Source organism: Gorilla gorilla, chromosome 9 (genome assembly GCF_029281585.2).
Source record: "Gorilla gorilla gorilla isolate KB3781 chromosome 9, NHGRI_mGorGor1-v2.1_pri, whole genome shotgun sequence".
Classification (NCBI taxonomy): domain Eukaryota; kingdom Metazoa; phylum Chordata; class Mammalia; order Primates; family Hominidae; genus Gorilla; species Gorilla gorilla.
Genome location: NC_073233.2, coordinates 24,682,616 through 24,702,437, shown reverse-complemented (window position 1 = coordinate 24,702,437; position 19,822 = coordinate 24,682,616). Strand labels below are relative to the sequence as shown.

Sequence of the window (19,822 nt, the reverse complement as noted above, 5' to 3'; positions counted from 1 at the left end):
ACGTAAGAGGAAGAAGCTGAGGCAAGTGCCCTGGCTTGGTGGCTCATGCCTGTAATCCCAGCAATTTAGGAGGCGGAAGTGGGAGGATTGGTTGAGCTCAGGAGTTTGAGACCAGCTTGGGAAATATGGCAAAACCCCATCTTTACAAAAAATACAAAAATCAGCTGGACGTGGTGGTGGGTATCTGTGGTCCCAGCTACTCAGAAGGCTGAGTTGGGAGGATTGCTTGAGCCAGGGAGGTTGAGGCTACAGTGAGCTGTGATAGCTCCACTGCATTCCAGCCTGGGTGACACAGCAAGACCCTATCTCAAAAGGAATTAAAAAAAACCCAGAAAACAAAACAGACAAAGGCAAAAATAATATAAGCAGACAGTTTATTAGGGCCAAGCTTGAGGATTACAACCTGGGAACATAGATAAAAGTTGCTTTAAATATACACTTTGATTAGCAGCAGTTACAAGTGGATTATTTATTTATTTATTTATTTATTTTTGAGATGTAGTCTTGCTGTGTTGCCCAGGATGGAGTACAGTGGCACCATCTCAGCTCTCTGCAAACTCTGCCTCCCGGGTTCAAGTGATTCTCATGCCTCAGCCACCAGAGAGGCTAGGATTACAGGTGTGTACCACCATGCCTGGCTAATTTTTGAATTTTTAGTGGAGACGGGGTTTTGCCATGTTGGCCAGGCTTGTCTTGAACACCTGGCCTCAAGTAATCCGCCCGCCTCGGCCTCCCAAAGTGCTGGGTGGATTATTTTTTGAGACGGCTGGTCGGGGGAGGGGGGATGCGGTCTTACTATGTTGCCCAAGCTGGAGTGCAGTGGCTATTCACAGGCATCATAGCCGAGTCATAGCACACTGCAGTGCACTGTAGCCTTGAACTGGCGTCAGGCAGTCTTCTTGCCTCAGCCTCTCAAGTAGCTGGGACTACAGGCATGTACCACACCACATGGCCTACCTAATTTTTATATATTTTTTAGAGATAGGGTTTCATTATGTTGCTGTGGCTGGTCTCAAACTCCTGGGCTCAGTGAGTCCTTCTGCCTTGGCCTCCCAAAGTGCTGGAATTACAGGCATGAGCCACTGCACCCGGCCTTTTTTTTTTTTTTTTTTTTGAGACGGAGTATAGCTCTGTCACCAGGCTGGAGTTCAGTGGCGCAATCTTGGCTCACTGCAACTTCCGCCTCCTGGGTTCAAGTGATTCTACTGCCTCAGCCTCCCAAGTAGCTGGGATTACAGACACGCACTGCCACACCCAGCTAATTTTTGTATTTTTAGTAGAGACGGGTTTCACTTTATTGGCCAGGATGGTCTCGATCTCCTAACCTTGTGATCCGCCCACCTTGGCCTCCCAAAGTATTGGGATTACAGGCGTGAGCCACTGCGCCTGGCCTGGATTTCTTAAAAATAAAAATGTTTAAATTAGGGCTGGAGTCTTATTCTGTTGCCCAGGCTGGTCTCGACATCCTGGCCTCCCAAAATGTTGGGATTATAGGCGTGAGCCACCTTGTCCAGCCCAAGTGGATTTTTAAAGGAAAAGAAGAGGCAGATTCTCAGTTGTTTACTACCAAAAACTCATATTAAAATAACAAAAACTATTGATTGGCTATACGTTGTTCTTTGTATCACAGATTTCAGTGACATGAAGGTAACAGGTGAGACAACTAGTCAGTGGCAAAATTACTTTAAACAATTGCCCCCAGGCATGGGTGCAGAGAGTGGGTGCATGACTGATATCTCATATTCATTTCTGTCTGGGCCTGCATACTTCACATAGCTCAGACTGCCCTGAGCTATTTTTTTTTTTCCCTCAATAACTATGTGTTTTGATTGTCCTTGGAATTCAAAGAACTATGTACTTCCTTCAATCTCTGAGTTATTTTGATTAAACTCAGGAATGATGTGGTAAAAATCAAAGTTTCATAACCAGTACCAAAGTAATTTCATTTTTATACTTTTGCTACTGCCCTAAAGGAAATACTAGCATCTGAGGAAAGGGAAAATAGGAAGTGATAGACAAAGTAATATGAGTAACAATTTTGAGGCTTGATATCAGTTAGACATTTTTTTCAGCTGCAAATTACAGTATGGTGTAACATATTAATAGGAGCTTACGTGGTAAAGATGTTTATAATCTCATAGGAGGTTAGTGTTCTGGGTTTAGTGTAGTGGCCCAATGATATAACTGACTCCCATTTTTCCTGTTCTACCATTGCACATATGTTAGCTTTTAGCTGCTTTTGCAATATGTGTCCCGTCTCCAGTCTTACTGTTCTCATTAACGTCTCAAGAAAGTGGGGGCAAAGGGCAAAGGCTTTCTACAGGCTCTGCCTTTCATCTTTCATCAAGGCCTCAGCAGTCTTGGTCTTATTAGCTAGAATTGAGTTACATGACAACCCTTGGCAACTAGGGAACTGGGAAGGTGAATATTTAGGTTTTCCAACTTCTATGGTGAAAAGCAACAAAATTGAAGAAGATTGGGAATGTCTCTTAGTCAATCAACTAATAACTTTTGCCACGGGGTATTGGGCACAGCATGACCACTGCATTCTCTGATGGAGTCTCACCTACCCTAAGACTTGTGGATGTTTTGTGGTGTTTGTACAGATTAGAAATGATTTAAATGAATGAATATTTAACCTGGTTGCTTTATCTTCTGGTAACTTCCTTGGTCTTCCATTGTTGTAGTCAGCATTGGAATGACCTAGTCAAATTACACAAAATATGAAGTCTTAACAGCCAGCTTTTGCCAAGGGAAAATTACTCATACAATGGAGCCTATTCAGCCTTTGTGAGATTCATTTAGAAGTTTAAAAACAAAATGTTCTTTCTTCAGTATTTTACTATTCTAGAATTAGAGAATAAGTGTCATATTGTGTCCATATGGGCAGAGGGTAAAGTGAGGGAAGGAGCCTGATGCATAAATCCTCAGTATTTATTTTCAGTGGATAGTCTATTTGGTTAAGTAGCTGTGATTATCTCACACTTCTCTTCACATGTTTTTAGTGCACGAGCATAGCTGTGTCTCGGAAATGGTTGGCTTTGGGCAGTTCAGGAGGAGGACTCCATCTCATTCAGAAAGAAGGCTGGAAGCACAGGCTTTTTCTTTCACACAGGGTAAGATTAAGGGCAGCTCTGTCATACACCATTTGGAGTCTCTTTCATAAATGCAGATTTCTCCAATATAAATAATCATTTGGAATAAAAGAATGTAGAACTTGGCTCGGTGCGGTGTCTCACGCCTGTAATCCCAGCATTTCGGGAGGCCAAGGCAGATGGATTACCTGAGGTCAGGAGTTGGAGACCAGCTTGGTCAACATGGTGAAACCCCGTCTCTACTAAAAACACAAAAATTAGCTGGGCGTGGTGGTGAGCACCTGTAATCCCAGCTACTTGGGAGGCGGAGGCGGGACAATCGCTTGAACCCAGGAAGTGGAGGTTGCAGTGAGCCGAGATCACACCATTGCTCCCCAGCCTGGGCAACAGAGCGAGACTCAGTCTCAAAAAAAAAAAAAAAAAAATAATAATAATAATGTAAAACTTGAGATTTAAAAAATGTTTTTTCTTTTGTGCTCTAGGAAGGTGCAATTTCTCAAGTCGCCTGTTGTTTACATGATGATGATTATGTTGCTGTAGCTACCAGGTAAGAATCTGTTCCAAAACTATCTGTCCTTTTTCAAATGCATTTTAAATTGACACGTGTTTGTTAGGGTGACCAACCATCCTGGTTTGCCTAGGATTGTCCCAGTTTTAACAATGAAACTCCTGTGTCTCAGGAAATCTCTCAGTACCCAGCAAACCAGAATGGACAGCTGGTCATCCTAGTATTTGTAGAAAATGCTAATTTAAGGTTACAACATTTCAAAGGCCTTAAAAGACAAAGGGAACAGAGATAATTTAGATCATCTAACTTCTCCTATTAAACTGGTTTGGTGACTAAAACAAGGAAATTAATACCTTGACTTTTTATAATACTTCCTCTTTTCTGAAGAACAAGAGTTGCATATGTTTTTGATATAGTTGATACTGTGATGCAATAAAATTGTACCTTGTTCACCATTGCCAAGTTTGCCTCTGCGACTCAATTCTTGCAGTCAAGGTCTTGTAGTTGTTTGGGAATTAAATCAAGAGCGTCGTGGGAAACCGGAACAAATGTATGTGTCTTCAGAACACAAAGGCCGAAGAGTCACAGCTCTCTGCTGGGATACAGCTATTCTTAGAGTTTTTGTAGGTGATCATGCTGGGAAGGTTTCTGCTATCAAACTCAATACTTCTAAACAAGCAAAGGTGAGAAGCAGTCCCATTCTTTGTGTATGTAGTGAGATACAAGGTGTTGTCTTATAAAACTTCCAATTAAAGGATGTGATTTTATCTACTGTATTTCTTGGGAGACTAATCCGGAGTCCAAACCTGGAGATTTTGAGGAGACCTGTCTTTATATAGTACACATGGTGGCCTGTTAGCTCAATACCTTTACAGAATGGCTTTTGTGAACTAACTTCAGTACTTTGCACATTGTCTATTGCAGTCCTTCCTGATTCACCTGCATGGCTCATTTAAAGCATTCTTTAGTATAAGGCTATTAAGAAAGAAAAGATATCTATTTATTATTGGTGTGAATAAAGTGACAAACATAGAAATGACACCAATTGCCCAGGCTTCTGGTCTTCTCTGCTTCTTGTGTAGAAGAAACTCATAGGTCTGGGAATATTTTTTATCAGGATGGATATAACTTATTTTGAATGGAATCTTGAAGACACCTTCTGGCTTTGCTCTGCTCTGCAGGTCCTCAGGCTTCTTGCTGCAGTTATTACTGAGTAGAAGGGTTGAGACTCAGGTTACCCTAACAGAATGCTCCAGTCTGTCATTAAGACAGAATAGACCAGCTTCTCATTGTCCTGCTCCTCCACGGCCATTACATCAGAAGTAGAGGGATTTGTCTCGCATTGGCTTATTTCTATTTAGGATCCTGGCAGAAAAGAAGGGCTCTAACTACTATTGGCTAAATTTATTTTATTTTGAGACAGGTTCTTGCTCTGTCACTCGGGCAGAAGTACAGTGGTGAGATCATGGCTCACTGCAGTCTTGATTGCCCGGGCTGAAGCAATCCTCCCACCTCAAACCTCCTGAGTAGCTGGGACTACTGGCATGCATCACCACGCCTGGCTGATTTTTAAAAACTTTTGTAGAGACAGGGTTTCACCATGTTGCCCAGGCTGGTCTCGGACTCCTGGGCTCAAGTGATCCAATCACCTTGCCCTCGCAAAGTGCTGGGATTACAGACATGAGCCACTGCACCTGGCTATTGGCTAAATTATTTTATTTTAATGAACACATCAGAATATTTTTCTGGTTTGCCGTCATGACCTATCAAAGTTATCAATTGATTCTTAATATATTTTGGACCTAAAATATAGAAACCCTAGTAAACTTATTTTGTCTTTTTCTAAAAGGGAGAAGTACTATCTACAGGTGAAAAATTCTTTCACATACTCCAAAACTTTATTTATCTAGAGACAGGTTCTTCCTCTGTTGCCCAGGCTGGCATATAGTAGCATGATCTTAGCTCACTGCAGCCGCAAGCTCCTAGGCTCAAGCAGTTCTTCTGCCTCAGCCTCCTGAGTAGCTGGGATTATGGATGTGTGCTACCATGCCTGACTAACATGTTCTAAACCTCGCTTCATCTTTTTCATTCTAACCTCTAAGATTAGATAATCACAAACAGATCCTTGAGAAATCTCTTCTGCAGTTACGTACCAGATTATTTAATACAACTTTTAAGTGACTAGAACTTTGATATCCTTACGAGCAAATTAAGTTTTGGCTTATTTGAAAATTTTATTTTGCTATTCAAGTTATTTTCATTTACAAGGTAAAGAGGAAGAGATTGCATGTGTATGTTATGATTAAATAAACTTTATTTCTTTCTCACATTCCTTTTAGGCAGCTGCTGCTTTTGTGATGTTTCCTGTTCAGACAATCACAACTGTTGACTCCTGTGTTGTACAGTTAGATTATTTGGATGGAAGGCTACTTATATCTTCACTTACTCGATCCTTCTTGTGTGACACTGAGAGGTATATTGACCAACCATTAGTCATCAGAAATGCAGAATTTTAGAACTGGGAGGAACTTAGAAGTTATCTACCCCAAGCCCCATCAATCAGTTATACAGATTTTTTTTTCTTTTTTCTTTTTTTTCTTTTTTTGAGATGGGGTCTCACTCTGTCACTCAGGCTGGAGTGCAGTGGTGTGATCATGGCTCACTGCAGCCTTGACCTCCCTGGCTCAAGCGATCCTCCTACCTCAGCCTCTCAAGTAGCTAGGTCTATAGGCACATGCCACCATGCCCTGCTAATTTTTTGTATTTTGTTTAGAGACTGGGTTTTGTCATGTTACCCAGGCTGGTCTTGAACTCCTGGGCTCAAGCAATCTTCCTGCCTCAGCCTCCCAAAGGGCTTGGATTATAGGCATGGACCACTGCCCCTGGCTATACAGATGTTAAGGAATCAGTTGTATGCAAGCTGATGTTAGAGAGCAGAGAGGAGGTAGAGGAGTCTAAGACAGTCCAGTGGGTGACTAAGACAAGTATTCCGTGAGCCCGTTGCTGGTGAGACATTCTGAGTGCCATGAGAGAAGGCTAAAGGCCTGTTTTTAGATGGGGAAGCAGGAAGTCTTCTTTCAGTTTTGTTGTTTTCAAGATTTGTTTTATTTTAATAGAATTTTACTAAAGGGTAAAATTGGATGAAGAATAATTAAGAGCTTTATGAAGATAAGTATTTCATCAAAATCTCAAGGGTAGATAGAGCCAGAGATCCAATGAATGGCAAAGGAGTGCATTAGAGGTAGCTGTGAAATACCAGAGCAGAATAGCAGACAGCTGGAAATGAATATTATGCATCACTATGCCAAAGTTCTCAGCCATTCTCACTGCAAGGAAATTTTCACTGGCCATTTCTTTTTTTCACTGGGCCTGGCAGCTATCATATTTCTTAGGACCATCTCCTTTTAAAAATTTATCATGGAGAGTTTTGAGCCTACACAAAAGAAGGGAGAATTGTGTAATCAACCCCTGTGTACCTATTTCATAACTAAGGTTGGATGACAGTATCATAGAACCTCCTGTAAAAATAACATGTTTAGACGTGCTTTCTGTTAGCTAGAATTCAGTTTTTGGGGACATGTGTAGTATAATAAAATATATACTTATGTTAAAAAATCTTTTTGTTTCAACCTGTTTTCCCTCCCAACAAACAGTTTTTTGGTTTTTTTTTGTTTCTTTGTTTTTTTTTTTTAAAGCTGAGACTCCTAGTGACTAGCCAAAGTGATAGATATGACTTTGCTTCATGTAAATTTAGTGTTAAGGATTAACTAAGGTAGCATATGTGAAAATACTCAACTTTGTGCCTGTGACGTATTGTTTGAAAAATAATAGAAAGTAAGATTAATGAGTATACAAATGATAATGAATTGATTACATTTTTCACTCAGCAAACATTTATTATGTTCCTCCAGCTCCTTAGCACTGTATTAGGTACCATAGAAAATATAAAATGAAGAAATATATTTTATTTCCCAAATAAGGAGTATAAGTAATAAAACCACTACTTCCTGTACTGCTCTGTATACATTTCAAAGCACTCTTACACCTATGTTCTTAAAGTAAAGCAAATGTTTTATTTTATTCATAAAGCAATTAAGTACAGAAGTAGTTGTTGAATTATCTGAGGTTATCTAGTAAATTCATGCTAGAGAGCATATTAGATCACTCTTCAATAAAAGAGATTGAGTTTATGGAACTCTATAATGTATTGAGTGCTTTTTGTAGGCCTGACACTGCTACACACTGGGAATTCAACCAAAGAGGAATAAGAATTGTCCTTTGCCCTGAAAAGTCATGATCTGCTGTTTAAATAGACATAATTGCCATATATCATAAGTGCTATGAAAGCAAAGCATAGGAAGCGTGTAATTCCATATATGGGAATCAAGGAAAGTTTCTGAGGAGGAATGATGGAATCATGGAGAGTAAGTAACAGGAGTTTTTAGGAAGAGACATCTCCCTCATCATTATCACCTTCTGTGTTCCCAGGCAGTGTACTAAGCTCTTTTATATATCTAACTCATGTAATCCTAAGGGAACAGAATGCTCCAAGGTGCAGAGTTTCAGAAGGACCTGGGTTTTTGAGGAAAACGTAAGTTTATTGGGTGTTTGTGGTGAGGAAGTGACTTGGAGACAGGGTTGGAGAACTAGATTAGTAGCTTCCATGGAGTGTCCAAAGAACATTTTACAAAGTGACTTTAGAAGCAATTAGTAGGATTCAAGGATGTACGAAATAGTTTGGTAGCACTCACCTTTTAGATTTGGAAGGGGCCTTTACATTAATTCTGAGCCTCTTATTCTGTGGATAATAAACTGAGTACTAATATGAAATGATTTGCTTCCTGTCATAGAAATAGCTAATGGCAAATCAGAGCCAGAATCCTATTTTGATCTTTCCATTCTATTGTTTTTTTCAGTATATTGCTAATATGAATGAAGGAGAAGGCATTGTGAGTGGAGTTATTATGCCCATGCTGATTTGTAGTGCCGTTGTTTTTGACTTTTTTTTGAAAGTAAATCTGCTTTCCCTTCCTTTCTGGATGTTAGAGAAAAGTTTTGGAAAATTGGAAACAAGGAAAGAGATGGAGAATATGGAGCTTGTTTCTTTCCTGGAAGATGTTCTGGGGGCCAGCAACCTCTGATATATTGTGCTCGCCCAGGCTCTAGGATGTGGGAAGTGAACTTTGATGGAGAAGTTATAAGTACACATCAGTTCAAGAAACTCCTCTCATTGCCACCTGTCCCTGTGATTACTCTAAGGTAACGATTTGTATGGCTGGTTGGGATTGTTTGAAGAGCTTCTATATAGAGGTTCGGTGAAAGTCTCTGATATTCTATCTGTGTTAAAGATTTTATTATACCTGGCCGGGCGCGTTGGCACACGCCTGTAATCCCAGCACTTTTGGAGGCTGTGGCAGGCGGATCATGAGGTCAGGAGATCGAGACCATCCTGGCTAACGCAGTGAAACCCCGTCTCTACCAAAAATACAAACAAAATTTAGCTGGGTGTGGTGGCGCATGCCTGTAGTCCCAGCTACTCGGGAGGCTGAGGTGGGAGAATGGTGTGAAGGGAGGCGGAGCTTGCAGTGAGCTGAGATTGTGCCACTGCACTCCAGCCTGGGCGACAGAGCGAGACTCCGTCTCAAAAAAAAAAAAAAAAAAAGATTTTATTCTATCTTTTCAGAGTGAAGTTGAATTTTTATTTTTATTAAAAGATTCAGAAAAACCAAAGAAGTCTTTGATAATTACCTCTCCTATGATTAGTGTCAGTCGAATAAGGGCAGATGCAGTTAGGCTCTTGAATTTGTTTTGGAGGCAAAAATTTCCCTATATTGGGAAAAGTGTAATTTTATGTTATACTTTTAACAGATAAACTCATTAACAGATGTATTTACTTTCTAGATCAGAACCTCAGTATGATCATACAGCTGGATCCTCCCAATCTTTGTCTTTCCCCAAACTCTTACATCTTAGGTAAGTTTCTCCTTTCCTTTGTTCTGGCGGGGGGGGGGGGAAAGAATACTTAGATTTTTATCTCTGTTTCTTGTTCAGAAGTAGTTTTTTAAGGTTATTTTTGCACTAAATTACTTTTAGAAAGTTAGGAAATAATTATGTTACATGAAGTGTTCTGTATCTAAAAGGAATGGAAAGATCCTAGAAATACACTTCTCTTTCCAAGCCAATTGGAGAGTTTATAATTGCCAAGAAACTTCTAACAATTGGAGCTAAGATAGCTCTACTAACCTCCTCATAACCTCCCCTACCTAATGGGATGCTATAATGAAAGCAAGTCCCAGATCAAAATCTGCCACACAGATGTATGCTTTTTTAGCAAGCAGGCACAAAAATAGTTGTAGAACTTGTTCTTGTAAGCTTGGTGAAATTTCAGCTCTCTATCCTGTAGGTACTCTGACAAATGCTTGCATGGAAGATCTGCTGGAGGCAGTTTCAGCCATATTCTAATGTCAGAGTTCAGCCAGCCTTCTAGTTGGATTAGATGCAAAGTCCAGCACAAAGTGCTGCCTTAAAAGTTGTTAAACTGCTGGACCTGCCAATTCTTACACCTTGTTCTGCAAGAGCAAGAGTACCAGTGTATGATTTCCAGCCAATATCTTGAACTCTATTTCATCAATAAAAAATTACTTCTGATATCCCTTAGGCTAGTTAACAAGATCTCTGATGCAAATTCAGCAAATGTTGTATGAAGTTGTTATATGGTACACTGGAGTGTGAACACCTGATTCAGTTCTTTCAAAGGCTAACTAACCACTCTTTGTGATTTTTAAAAATAATTGAAGTGTTAATTAATTGCCTCTAAGGGTAAGGATAAAAACCAGTTCATGTATTTGTCATACTTCCTACACTGAAGTATTTAAAAGTGAATTATAAGGTCGGGTGTGGCTCATGCCTGTAATCCCAGCACTTTGGGAGACCGAGGTGGACAGATCATCTGAGGTCGGGAGTTCAAGACTAGCCTATCAACATGGAGAAACCCCGTCTCTACTAAAAATACAAAAATTAGCCAGGCATAGTGGCATGCTCCTGTAATCCCAGCTAGTAGGGAGGCTGAGGCAGGAGAATCGCTTGAACCTGGAAGGTAGAGGTTGCAGTGAGCCGAGATCGTGCCATTGCACTCCAGCCTGGGCCACAGAGCAAGACTGTCTCAAAAAAAAAAATAAAGTGAATTATAGACATTATAACACTTTAGTAACTCCATAATTCATCATGAAAGTTACTAGAGAAAGACATTTATTTATTTACCCATAATTAGATAAAGCATATTAAAAACTCTTCCTCCTTTAGCATTCTTCCTTTGTGGCACTTGTCACAGTTTATAATTACATATTAATATAATATTTATACATGTCTTACCCTAAACAGTAAGCTCCATGAAGGCTTTATTTCTGTTTTGTTGACTATTATTTTTTCAATGCTTGGCCTAATGCCTGGCACATGATAGATACTTAGATGTGAAGTGCGGGGTATTGGGAAGTCCCTTACCCAAGTTTTTTTTTTTTTTTTTTTTGTAGAGACGGAGTCTTGCTCTGTCACCCACATTGGAGTGCAGTGGCGCGATCTTAGCTCACTGCAGCCTCTGCCTCCCAGGTTCTAGCAATTCTCCTGCCTCAGCCTTCCAAGTAGCTGGGACTCACAGGCGCACGCCACCACGCCTGGCTAATTTTTTGTATTTTAGTAGGGATGGGGTTTCACCATGTTGCCCAGGCTGGTCTCGAACTCCTGAGCTCAGGCAATCCACCTGCATCGGCTTCCCAAAGTACCCAAGAATATGTTTTCTAGTAGTTGGGCCACAATACACTTAGCTCTCCTGGTAGAGTTATTCTTTTGGCTGTAGCTATTTAAAGCTCCTGTTATAGTCCCTACCATGGTAGACAGAAAGCCTTTGATGATCTGGCTCTGCCTATTCCTCAGCTAAAGCAACAATTAACACCACTTTGAAACTTCTGCTGATTCCTCCAAGAGGCTTATGTTAGACAGCCTATTTCTGTGCATGTACTGTTGTCAAACCATATTCATTCCTTTATCATTGCCACTGTCTTACTGTATTATGAATATGCATCCCAGCATCAGATTGTCAACTCCTTTTCTATGGGCAGTGCTAGACACATAGAAAACTCTCAAATGATAGTGAATTCAACAAAGAGTTTTTTCGAAAACATGAAGAGGAGGGCTTCTTTTCATTCCTGTTTGTTTATGTTTTTCATTCGTACATTGTGCCCTATGGGACTTTTACTGTTGCAACCCATAAATCCCAGAGGGGGCATCCTTATGTACTTTGTTTCCTTTCAGGCACATTGATATCACTTTCCTTTCTGGAACTTCTAAAACAATGCTGTTAGGCTTATGTCCCCATTTATTATCAGTGAAGGGATAAGGGGACAAGGAATGTATAAATTACGAGTATCAGCTTTTATCTAAGTTCCCGTCCTCAGCCCCCCATCTAATCTAGGTTGCTATTCCTAAGGAATTTTCCAAGCTGAATGTCAGGTTCAGTATCAAAATTATGATCCTGTATCTCTTTCTCAGGGATCCTCTGACCCCCCCCCCCCAACCCCCCCGCTTTTTTTCTCCTTTGACTCTTGAAGGCAGCCTTCTCAATTTTACTTTGGATTCAGATTCTGACCATTTCTTGCATTTTATGACAAAGATTACTTTCCTGTAGGGATAGTGATCTGGTCTTTCATATTGACAAAATGTTTAACACTTACATGAGGACCCAACTCCTGTTAAAAATCAATTAGTTTCATAGCCACATGGAACCATTTTTAGTACTCTTGGAAACATAAAGGAAAAAGAAATATAGTCCCTGTTCTTAAGAGTATAATTTATTGGAGAGATGTGATTTATTTCTCCAAAAAGTTTAACAACAATAAGAAGTAAGAGTTGTGACAGTGCAGTAGATGATTAAGTGCCATATGAGCAGAGTATAAGAAATAGGTTGAGTGCAAGAAATAGGGTGAGTGTTGTGGGCTGTAAGGGAGGATTTCAGAGGGAAGTAGAACTTCTGATCCTTGAGAGGTGGCTAGATTAAGAACATTGTAAGTTGGAGAATGTCCTGAACAGCATTAGGAAGTGGAGATTACCAGTGGTATATAAAAAATAGTAGCAGCCTTGAGAGAATAAATGAAATATGTGAGATAAATTTATATGAGTAAGTATAGAAAAAGATGAGTAGAAAAAGATGAGTCCTCCAGACCAGAGGACTGGAGAGAAAGAGAACCAAGAAAATGCAGTGTCCAGGAGCCCCAGGAGGTGAGGTTCAAGAAGCAGAGAACAGTTAGCAGGGTTGGCTTCTGCTTGGGGTTAAGAAAATGGGACGTGATGAAGGGTTATTGGGTTTGGCAGTTTGGGAATCTGTGACTTTTTGAGAATTCAGTTAAGTGGAATAGTTAGGATTCCAGATAATAGTGGGTAGGTTAGTGAAGATAAGTGGAGGAGGAAGTAGATTCTGTGTTATATAGGAAAAAAGTCCAGGTTTTGGAGCCAGACTATCCTGCATATCCAGTATAAATTCTGACTCGTCTACATTTCATGCTGAATGGCCTTTGGTATATTATTTTATTTCTCTGAGCCTTAGCTTTTTCTCTTTTTAATAAGAATAGTATATCTACCTTGATTGGCTTCTACAAAGTTAGGTAATATAGACAGAGCCTTTAATAAAGCTCCTGGCACATCGTTGACCAGGAGTTCTCAGCTTTTTGTTGCCCACACACAACTAACAACATCAAAATATTACTGTTCCTAAAAGTGGCTCACTAGAGTAATGATTGGCAGTAAGATGTTAGTCTTTGTTTTAAATGTGCCCCTATCATGTCCAGTATGGAAAGTTCAGCTGCTTTAACAAACATCAGGTAAAGGTCCCTAAGCTTTTCTTTTTCCAGATACCAGCCTTTTCTTTCTTTCTTTTTTTTTTTTTTTTTTTTTTTTGAGACAGAGTCACCCAGGCTGTCACCCAGGCTGGAGTGCAGTGGCACAATCTTGGCTCACTGCAACCTCTGCCTCCCAGTAAGTGATTCTCCTGCCTCAGCCTCCCGAGTAGCTGGGATTACAGGCGCATGCCGCCGCGCCTGGCTAATTTTTCTGTTTTTAATAGAGACAGGGTTTCACCATGTTGGTCTGGCTAGTCTCAAACTCCTGACCTCAAGTGATCCACCCACCTTGGCCTCCCAAAGTGCTGGGACTACAGGCGTGAGCCACTGCACCCAGCTGACCGTTTTCTTTTTCTGGAAAATATCTAGTATATGTGTCTGAATTTTCTCAATTTGGCATCATTTTATGCTATTTATTAGTGGGCTGTTGTTACAGACAGAAAGGAGTTGTTAGGACTCGATTAGCTGGATCACTCTTGTGTTTTCTTTGTACAGTCTGATTTTACTTTAATAGCTAATGCAAGGATCTGAATTCGGGGAATTATAAACTTTTGTATCCTAGCACACTTGAATTCTCTTGACTTCTTCTCTTGCAGTGAGCATTGTGTGCTGACTTGGACAGAAAGAGGAATTTATATTTTCATTCCTCAGAATGTTCAAGTTCTTCTTTGGAGTGAAGTCAAAGGTAATTATGTTTTTCTTTGTAATTTTTAATCTCATGCTTATGAAAATTTGATTATTGTAGGAGCATTCTCTTGTAATTTAAGAAGTTGAAAAACAGGATGGGATGACTTTTTTTTTTTTTTTTTGAGACTAAGTCTTGCTCTGTCACCCAGGCTGGAGTGCACTGGTGCGATCTTGGCTCACGGCAACCTCCGCCTCCTGGGTTCAAGTGATTCTCCTGCCTCAGCCTCCTGAGTACCTGGGATTACAGGCACGCACCACCACACCTGGCTAATTTTTGTATTTTTAGTAGAGATGGAGTTTCGCCATGTTGGCCAGGCTGGTCTCGAATTTCCTGACCTCAGGTGATCTGCTGGCCTCAGCCTCCCAAAGTTCTGGGATTATAAGCATGTATGATTACAGGTGTGAGCCACCGTGCCCAGTCACGTTTCTTTTAACGATTGACCATAGATATTTCCCATTGTAAGGTACTTCCCAAACATGCATTAGTGAATTTGCATTCAGCTATTTATTTTTTCATGAGTCATTTTATTTATTTTTTAATTGACACATAATAATTGTGCATATTTATGGGGTACATAAATATGTACCCCATAATATGTTTCGATACATGCAGTGTATAGTATACCCTGATCAGATCAGGGTGGTTAGCATATCTACCATGTTAAACATTTATTAGCTCTTCATGTTGGGAACATTCATTATCCTTCTAGCTCTTTGAAAACATACATTATTATTAACTATAGTCATCCTACAATGCTATGGAACAGTAGAATTTATTCCTCCTATCTAGCTATAATTTTGTATCCTTTAACAAGTCTTTTCCCTGTCTTCTCCTTCCTCTTACCCTTCCCAGAATCTAGTCACCTCTGTTCTGCTTTTTTACTTCTGTGAGATCACATTTTTCTAGCTTCTGCATATAAATGAGAACATGTGGTCTTTAACTTTCTGTTCCTAGCTTATTTCACTTAACATAGTGTCTTCCAGTTTTCATGAGTAATTTTAAGTGCAGTTTTCATTAGTAACTGCTGAAAAGGAACAAACAGGTTATTTTTCCCTCTATTGCCCTGAGTCTTTATCCCTGCCAGAAGTCTTACTTTGACTCCCATTTTGTATCTTTATAGTTTGGGGTTCAAATTGTTCTTGTGGGAGCAACAGCCATCATATGTGACTGAGACAGAAAATCAATCTCTATATTCTTTGGGTTAAAACCAGAAGTGGAGGAAATCTAGCTTTTTTACCATTGCTGCTCAGTAGAGAGTGTTACGTTGACTTTTTGGTTCTTTTTCTATGTTTGTAAAAACCAAAAAAGGAGAGAGAGAAAGAAATCATTACTTACTGGTCTTATCAACAGTGACTTTCTTGTGGCTTAAATTTCTTAAGTATGTCCCTTGAAAAGTAGTCTTTTAAATCCTTTCAGGATACTCTGCCAAGACAGATATTTTCTTGAAGGCAGATATTTTCTCATGAACTGTATATTGATTTACATACTATGTTAAAATCCATTCATTGAGGACCAGGTTGTAACACTCGAACCTTATAGTCTGGCCTCTAATGTAGATTATCCTCTTTTAATGTCCCAATTCCTTTTCACAGAAAACAGCATTTTTAAACATAAGACTTTAGGTCAGAGAGATATAGTTCTTTCTTCACATCTTTTATTCTTGATCTTTTTAGAATAGTTTCTAAAATATGATTTCTTCATTGAACTGCAAGTACAAAAATAGAGATGAAATTCAGTCAAGCCAAACCCTACGTAAGAAATGAATTTATTAGAATAATTGCATCCCTTTTAAAATTGTAAGGGGTATTTGGTTAACATTTTGTATGTTCACACCTGTGGTTTTCGTAGATATTCAGGATGTGGCTGTCTGTAGGAATGAATTGTTCTGTTTGCACCTAAATGGGAAAGTCTCACATCTCTCCCTGATATCTGTGGAGCGCTGTGTGGAACGCCTGCTAAGAAGAGGCCTATGGAACTTGGCTGCTCGTACATGCTGTCTTTTCCAAAATTCTGTCATTGCCAGCAGAGTGAGTCAGAGCTTACCTAGACATCTTTACCATGGATTGGTGAAACTCTCCTAGCTTGCAAGATTGTGTTACAAAGTTGCTTGATTTTATTAACCCTGTCTGTGTGACCTACAGATACAGCAATACATGCCCAGAGAAAGCATGATAGATATATCTAGGGGTGGATAGAGGGTAAGAAAGAGGGTACAATTTTCATTTAAAACATCAAATTTACATACGAATTTGTTTCAGAACTTGTTTTTAAGGGGGATAATTGTGTATATGGTAAATTTTAATTAAATTATTATTATTATTATTTTGAGACAGTCTCGCTCTGTCACCCAGGCTGGAGTGCAATGGCACAATCTCGGCCCACTGCAACCTCTGCCTCCTGGGTTCAAGCGATTCGCGTGTCTCAGCCTCCTGAGTAGCTGTGACTACAGGCGCTCGCTGCCACACCTAGCTGATTTTTTTTGTATTTTTAGTAGAGACGGGGTTTCACCATGTTGGCCAGGCTGATCTCGAACTCCTGACCTCAAGTGATCCGCCCACTTTGGCCTCCCAAAGTGTGGGATTACGGGTATCAGCCACCACACATGGCCTTAAATTCTTAATTCCTAAGAAAATTCTCATTAAATCTTTCTCCAGCTTGCTAAGCCTTTTTAAAGCACCATTGAAGTTTTATGTTCTATATTAGACTTATTTCTTTCTTTTTTTTTTTTTTTGTTGAGATGAAGTCTCACTCTTGTCCCCCAGGCTGGAGTGGAGTGCAATGGCGTGATTTCAGCTCACTGCAACCTCCGCCTCCCAGGTTCAAATGATTCTCCTGCCTCAGCCTCCCGAGTAGCTGGGATTACAGATGCCTGCCCCCACGCCCAGCTAATTTTTGTATTTTTAGTAGAGACGGGGTTTCACCATGTTGGCCAGGCTTGTCTCGAACTCCTGACCTCAGGGGATCTGCCCGCCTCGGCCTCCCAGAGTGCTGGGATTACAGGCGTGAGCCACCGTGCCTGGCCTAGACCTCTTTCAATATATTGGCCATTTGAATATAGATTTACCTACAAATAGCTATTCCATTGCGATGTTGTTTTATTAGGCAAGAAAAACTTTAACTGCAGATAAATTGGAGCATTTGAAATCTCAGCTGGACCATGGCACCTATAATGATCTAATTTTGCAACTGGAAGAATTGATCTTAAAATTTGAACCTTTGGATTCAGCTTGTAGCAGTAGAAGAAGCTCCATTTCATCACATGTAAGTATTCTCACCTTTAAAGGATTTTGTAGGGTAAGATTTTTCCATCTTCGGTTGTTCTTATTTAACCTCTAGGATCCCCAAATTTGTTGTCCTTTCCATTTATGTTTTTTGGTGGGAAGGGGTGAACTTTTGTTCAGCTAGTGGCTCAGCTCTGTGAAGCCTCCATTTAGGTGTGTCTTGGAGCCACATTTTGTTTTGCATTGTTTATTATTTTTTGTTCCCTGATATACTCATATAGCTCTCAGCATAAGGTACGTTGCTCTAATATGTGATTTCAGGTGCTTCATGCTAATTTGAGCCTGAATGCAGCTCTGGATTATCTCATTTAATCCCCATTCTCACTACCATGCTTTATGAAGACAAGCTAGAGAAATATGGCAGCTGATGCCACTAGCACACGGAGTGACCCAGCTGCCAGGCACCTAAGCCTTGCTCATCAGTTTGTTCTAATAAGCCATAATGGTTGTTATTAACTTTCTATTTGAGTGTTGGTATTTCTCTGCAGAAGTTATATTAACGTTATAAAGGAAATTTTTACCTTTTTTTTTTTTGGAATTCTTTTAATTTTTAGGAAAGTTTCAGCATCTTGGACTCTGGTATTTATCGTATCATTAGTAGTAGAAGAGGCAGTCAGTCAGATGAAGACTCTTGCTCCCTTCACAGCCAAACCCTCTCAGAAGATGAGAGATTTAAAGAATTCACCTCACAGCAGGAAGAGGACCTGCCAGATCAGTGCTGTGGCTCACACAGAAATGAAGGTGATGAATGTGTCTGTTGTTGGTTCCTGATGTGAAGCCATTATTTTCCACGAGCTCTTGTTACCAGGATTATCTTGTGCACAGAATTTCTCTGAAGTGTTAATAATTTTTAACATGTTGATAGAACTTTCCATCCAGATCTACAGATCTGCTCCCTACTAGAAGAGTTGGTTTATGTTTAGTATTTTTTTCCCCTCATGTTTGGACTAACATTAGGGCCTGTTTTTGATCATGCATCAAAATGCTGGAAAGGTTATGAAAGAAAGGTCATTAACCAAAAGAGTGGGAAGATTTTATTCTGACTAACCAAATTATTTTTCATCAGGATTGAAAAATTACTGCAGTTTTTGGGGGTCATTGCCTTCCTTTTTCGATGTGCGAGTATTCCTGTGGCTGAACTAGTGAGAAGAGAATAATAGAGATCCTAAACTCCCTTTTTGACTTATGGGGACTCAGGGTTAGTAGGCAAATGAAGGTACCTGCCTCGGTGTTTTATGTGGACCATCCCGTGCGTTTTGTAAACCTGTGTTCCACTCATTTGTTTCTGGGTCAGTTGTGATTTTGGTATTGAATCCTTCATTTCTTTCGGTTTATTCATTTCAAAATTTTTTTAAAGATTAAAACAATTCCCACATGATTAGATTTTGTTTCTTTTTTTCCTGATTCCATTCATTAGACAATGTTTCTCATGCTCCAGTGATGTTTGAGACAGATAAGAATGAAACTTTTCTCCCCTTCGGCATTCCATTACCATTTCGTTCTCCATCTCCTCTTGTGTCTCTTCAGGCTGTCAAAGAAAGGTAAACCAATTAGTCTTGTCATTTAATTCCATTACTGATCTTATTTCAGTTCTCACATTAGGTAATTTGTGCTGAGAATGGAAAATGAGAAAAAGGAAGTCTCTTGTTTTCCATATAACTTGTCATATGGAGCTATTAACTTCTCATTTACCTTGGGGAGAGTCTAGCTTCCCTCTGTTTTAGCAGCTGGTATTTGAGTTGTTGCAGATGTAGGTGCCCCCACCCTCAAGAGATCAAAAATTAAAAATCTCTGATGGGAATAGTTTCCACGTATCATTACATTAGTCTTTAGTTGATCCTTTCTAATGGTCAGTTTGGGCTCAGACTTGGAGTCTTTTCAGAATTCTTTTCTAGCTACTCCATGGGACCAGGGTTGACATTTGAGATTAAGAGAGAAGACTTTGTGCAGCTACTTAACTGCTTATCTGAGTCTTACTGGATACAAATTTTGCTTAAGAAGGGTATATTGTGACTAGTTAACAGCTGAGTTACATGAAGCAATTCTTTATTCTGTGACCAGAATGGGGCTGATGATCACATGGCTTTGCCTAAGTTGACAGAAATATTACAGATACAGCTGGAGTTAAAGACCTTTTCTTTAGCGCTGAAACACTGATTTCTTAGGGCAGTTTAGTAAATAATGTGAATCATTATATTGTAAGTTTATATACGTGAAATACTATTATTTGAACAGAGGAGTTGCTATAAACAGTCCTTCCTAAGTCCAAGTTGCCTCCCTAGGACTAATAGAAACACAGAAAACTGAAGAATGAAAACCTGAGTTTTCTCAGTAATAAGTTTTTATTCATGTTAGTTTTTTGT

At 39.7% G+C, this 19,822-nt stretch overlaps 1 protein-coding gene across 17 annotated transcripts in view; it reads left to right on the top strand.

The window, feature by feature from the left end:
- The window catches only part of HPS5 (HPS5 biogenesis of lysosomal organelles complex 2 subunit 2), a 43,921-nt gene that overhangs the window by 7,529 nt on the left and 16,570 nt on the right, over positions 1-19,822 (top strand). For 11 of the 17 annotated variants that reach the window (XM_055355981.1, XM_055355980.1, XM_055355978.2 and 8 more), the window contains 11 exons: positions 3,006-3,116; positions 3,578-3,642; positions 4,094-4,286; positions 5,943-6,076; positions 8,650-8,862; positions 9,505-9,576; positions 14,087-14,175; positions 16,027-16,205; positions 17,281-17,439; positions 18,014-18,200; positions 18,877-19,000. In XM_055355981.1, the coding sequence (XP_055211956.1) occupies positions 3,006-3,116; positions 3,578-3,642; positions 4,094-4,286; positions 5,943-6,076; positions 8,650-8,862; positions 9,505-9,576; positions 14,087-14,175; positions 16,027-16,205; positions 17,281-17,439; positions 18,014-18,200; positions 18,877-19,000 (1,526 nt within the window). The remainder of the gene's footprint in view (positions 1-3,005; positions 3,117-3,577; positions 3,643-4,093; positions 4,287-5,942; positions 6,077-8,649; positions 8,863-9,504; positions 9,577-14,086; positions 14,176-16,026; positions 16,206-17,280; positions 17,440-18,013; positions 18,201-18,876; positions 19,001-19,822) is intronic. The other 6 variants (XM_055355986.2, XM_055355983.2, XM_055355987.1 and 3 more) reach the window with 1 other exon arrangement.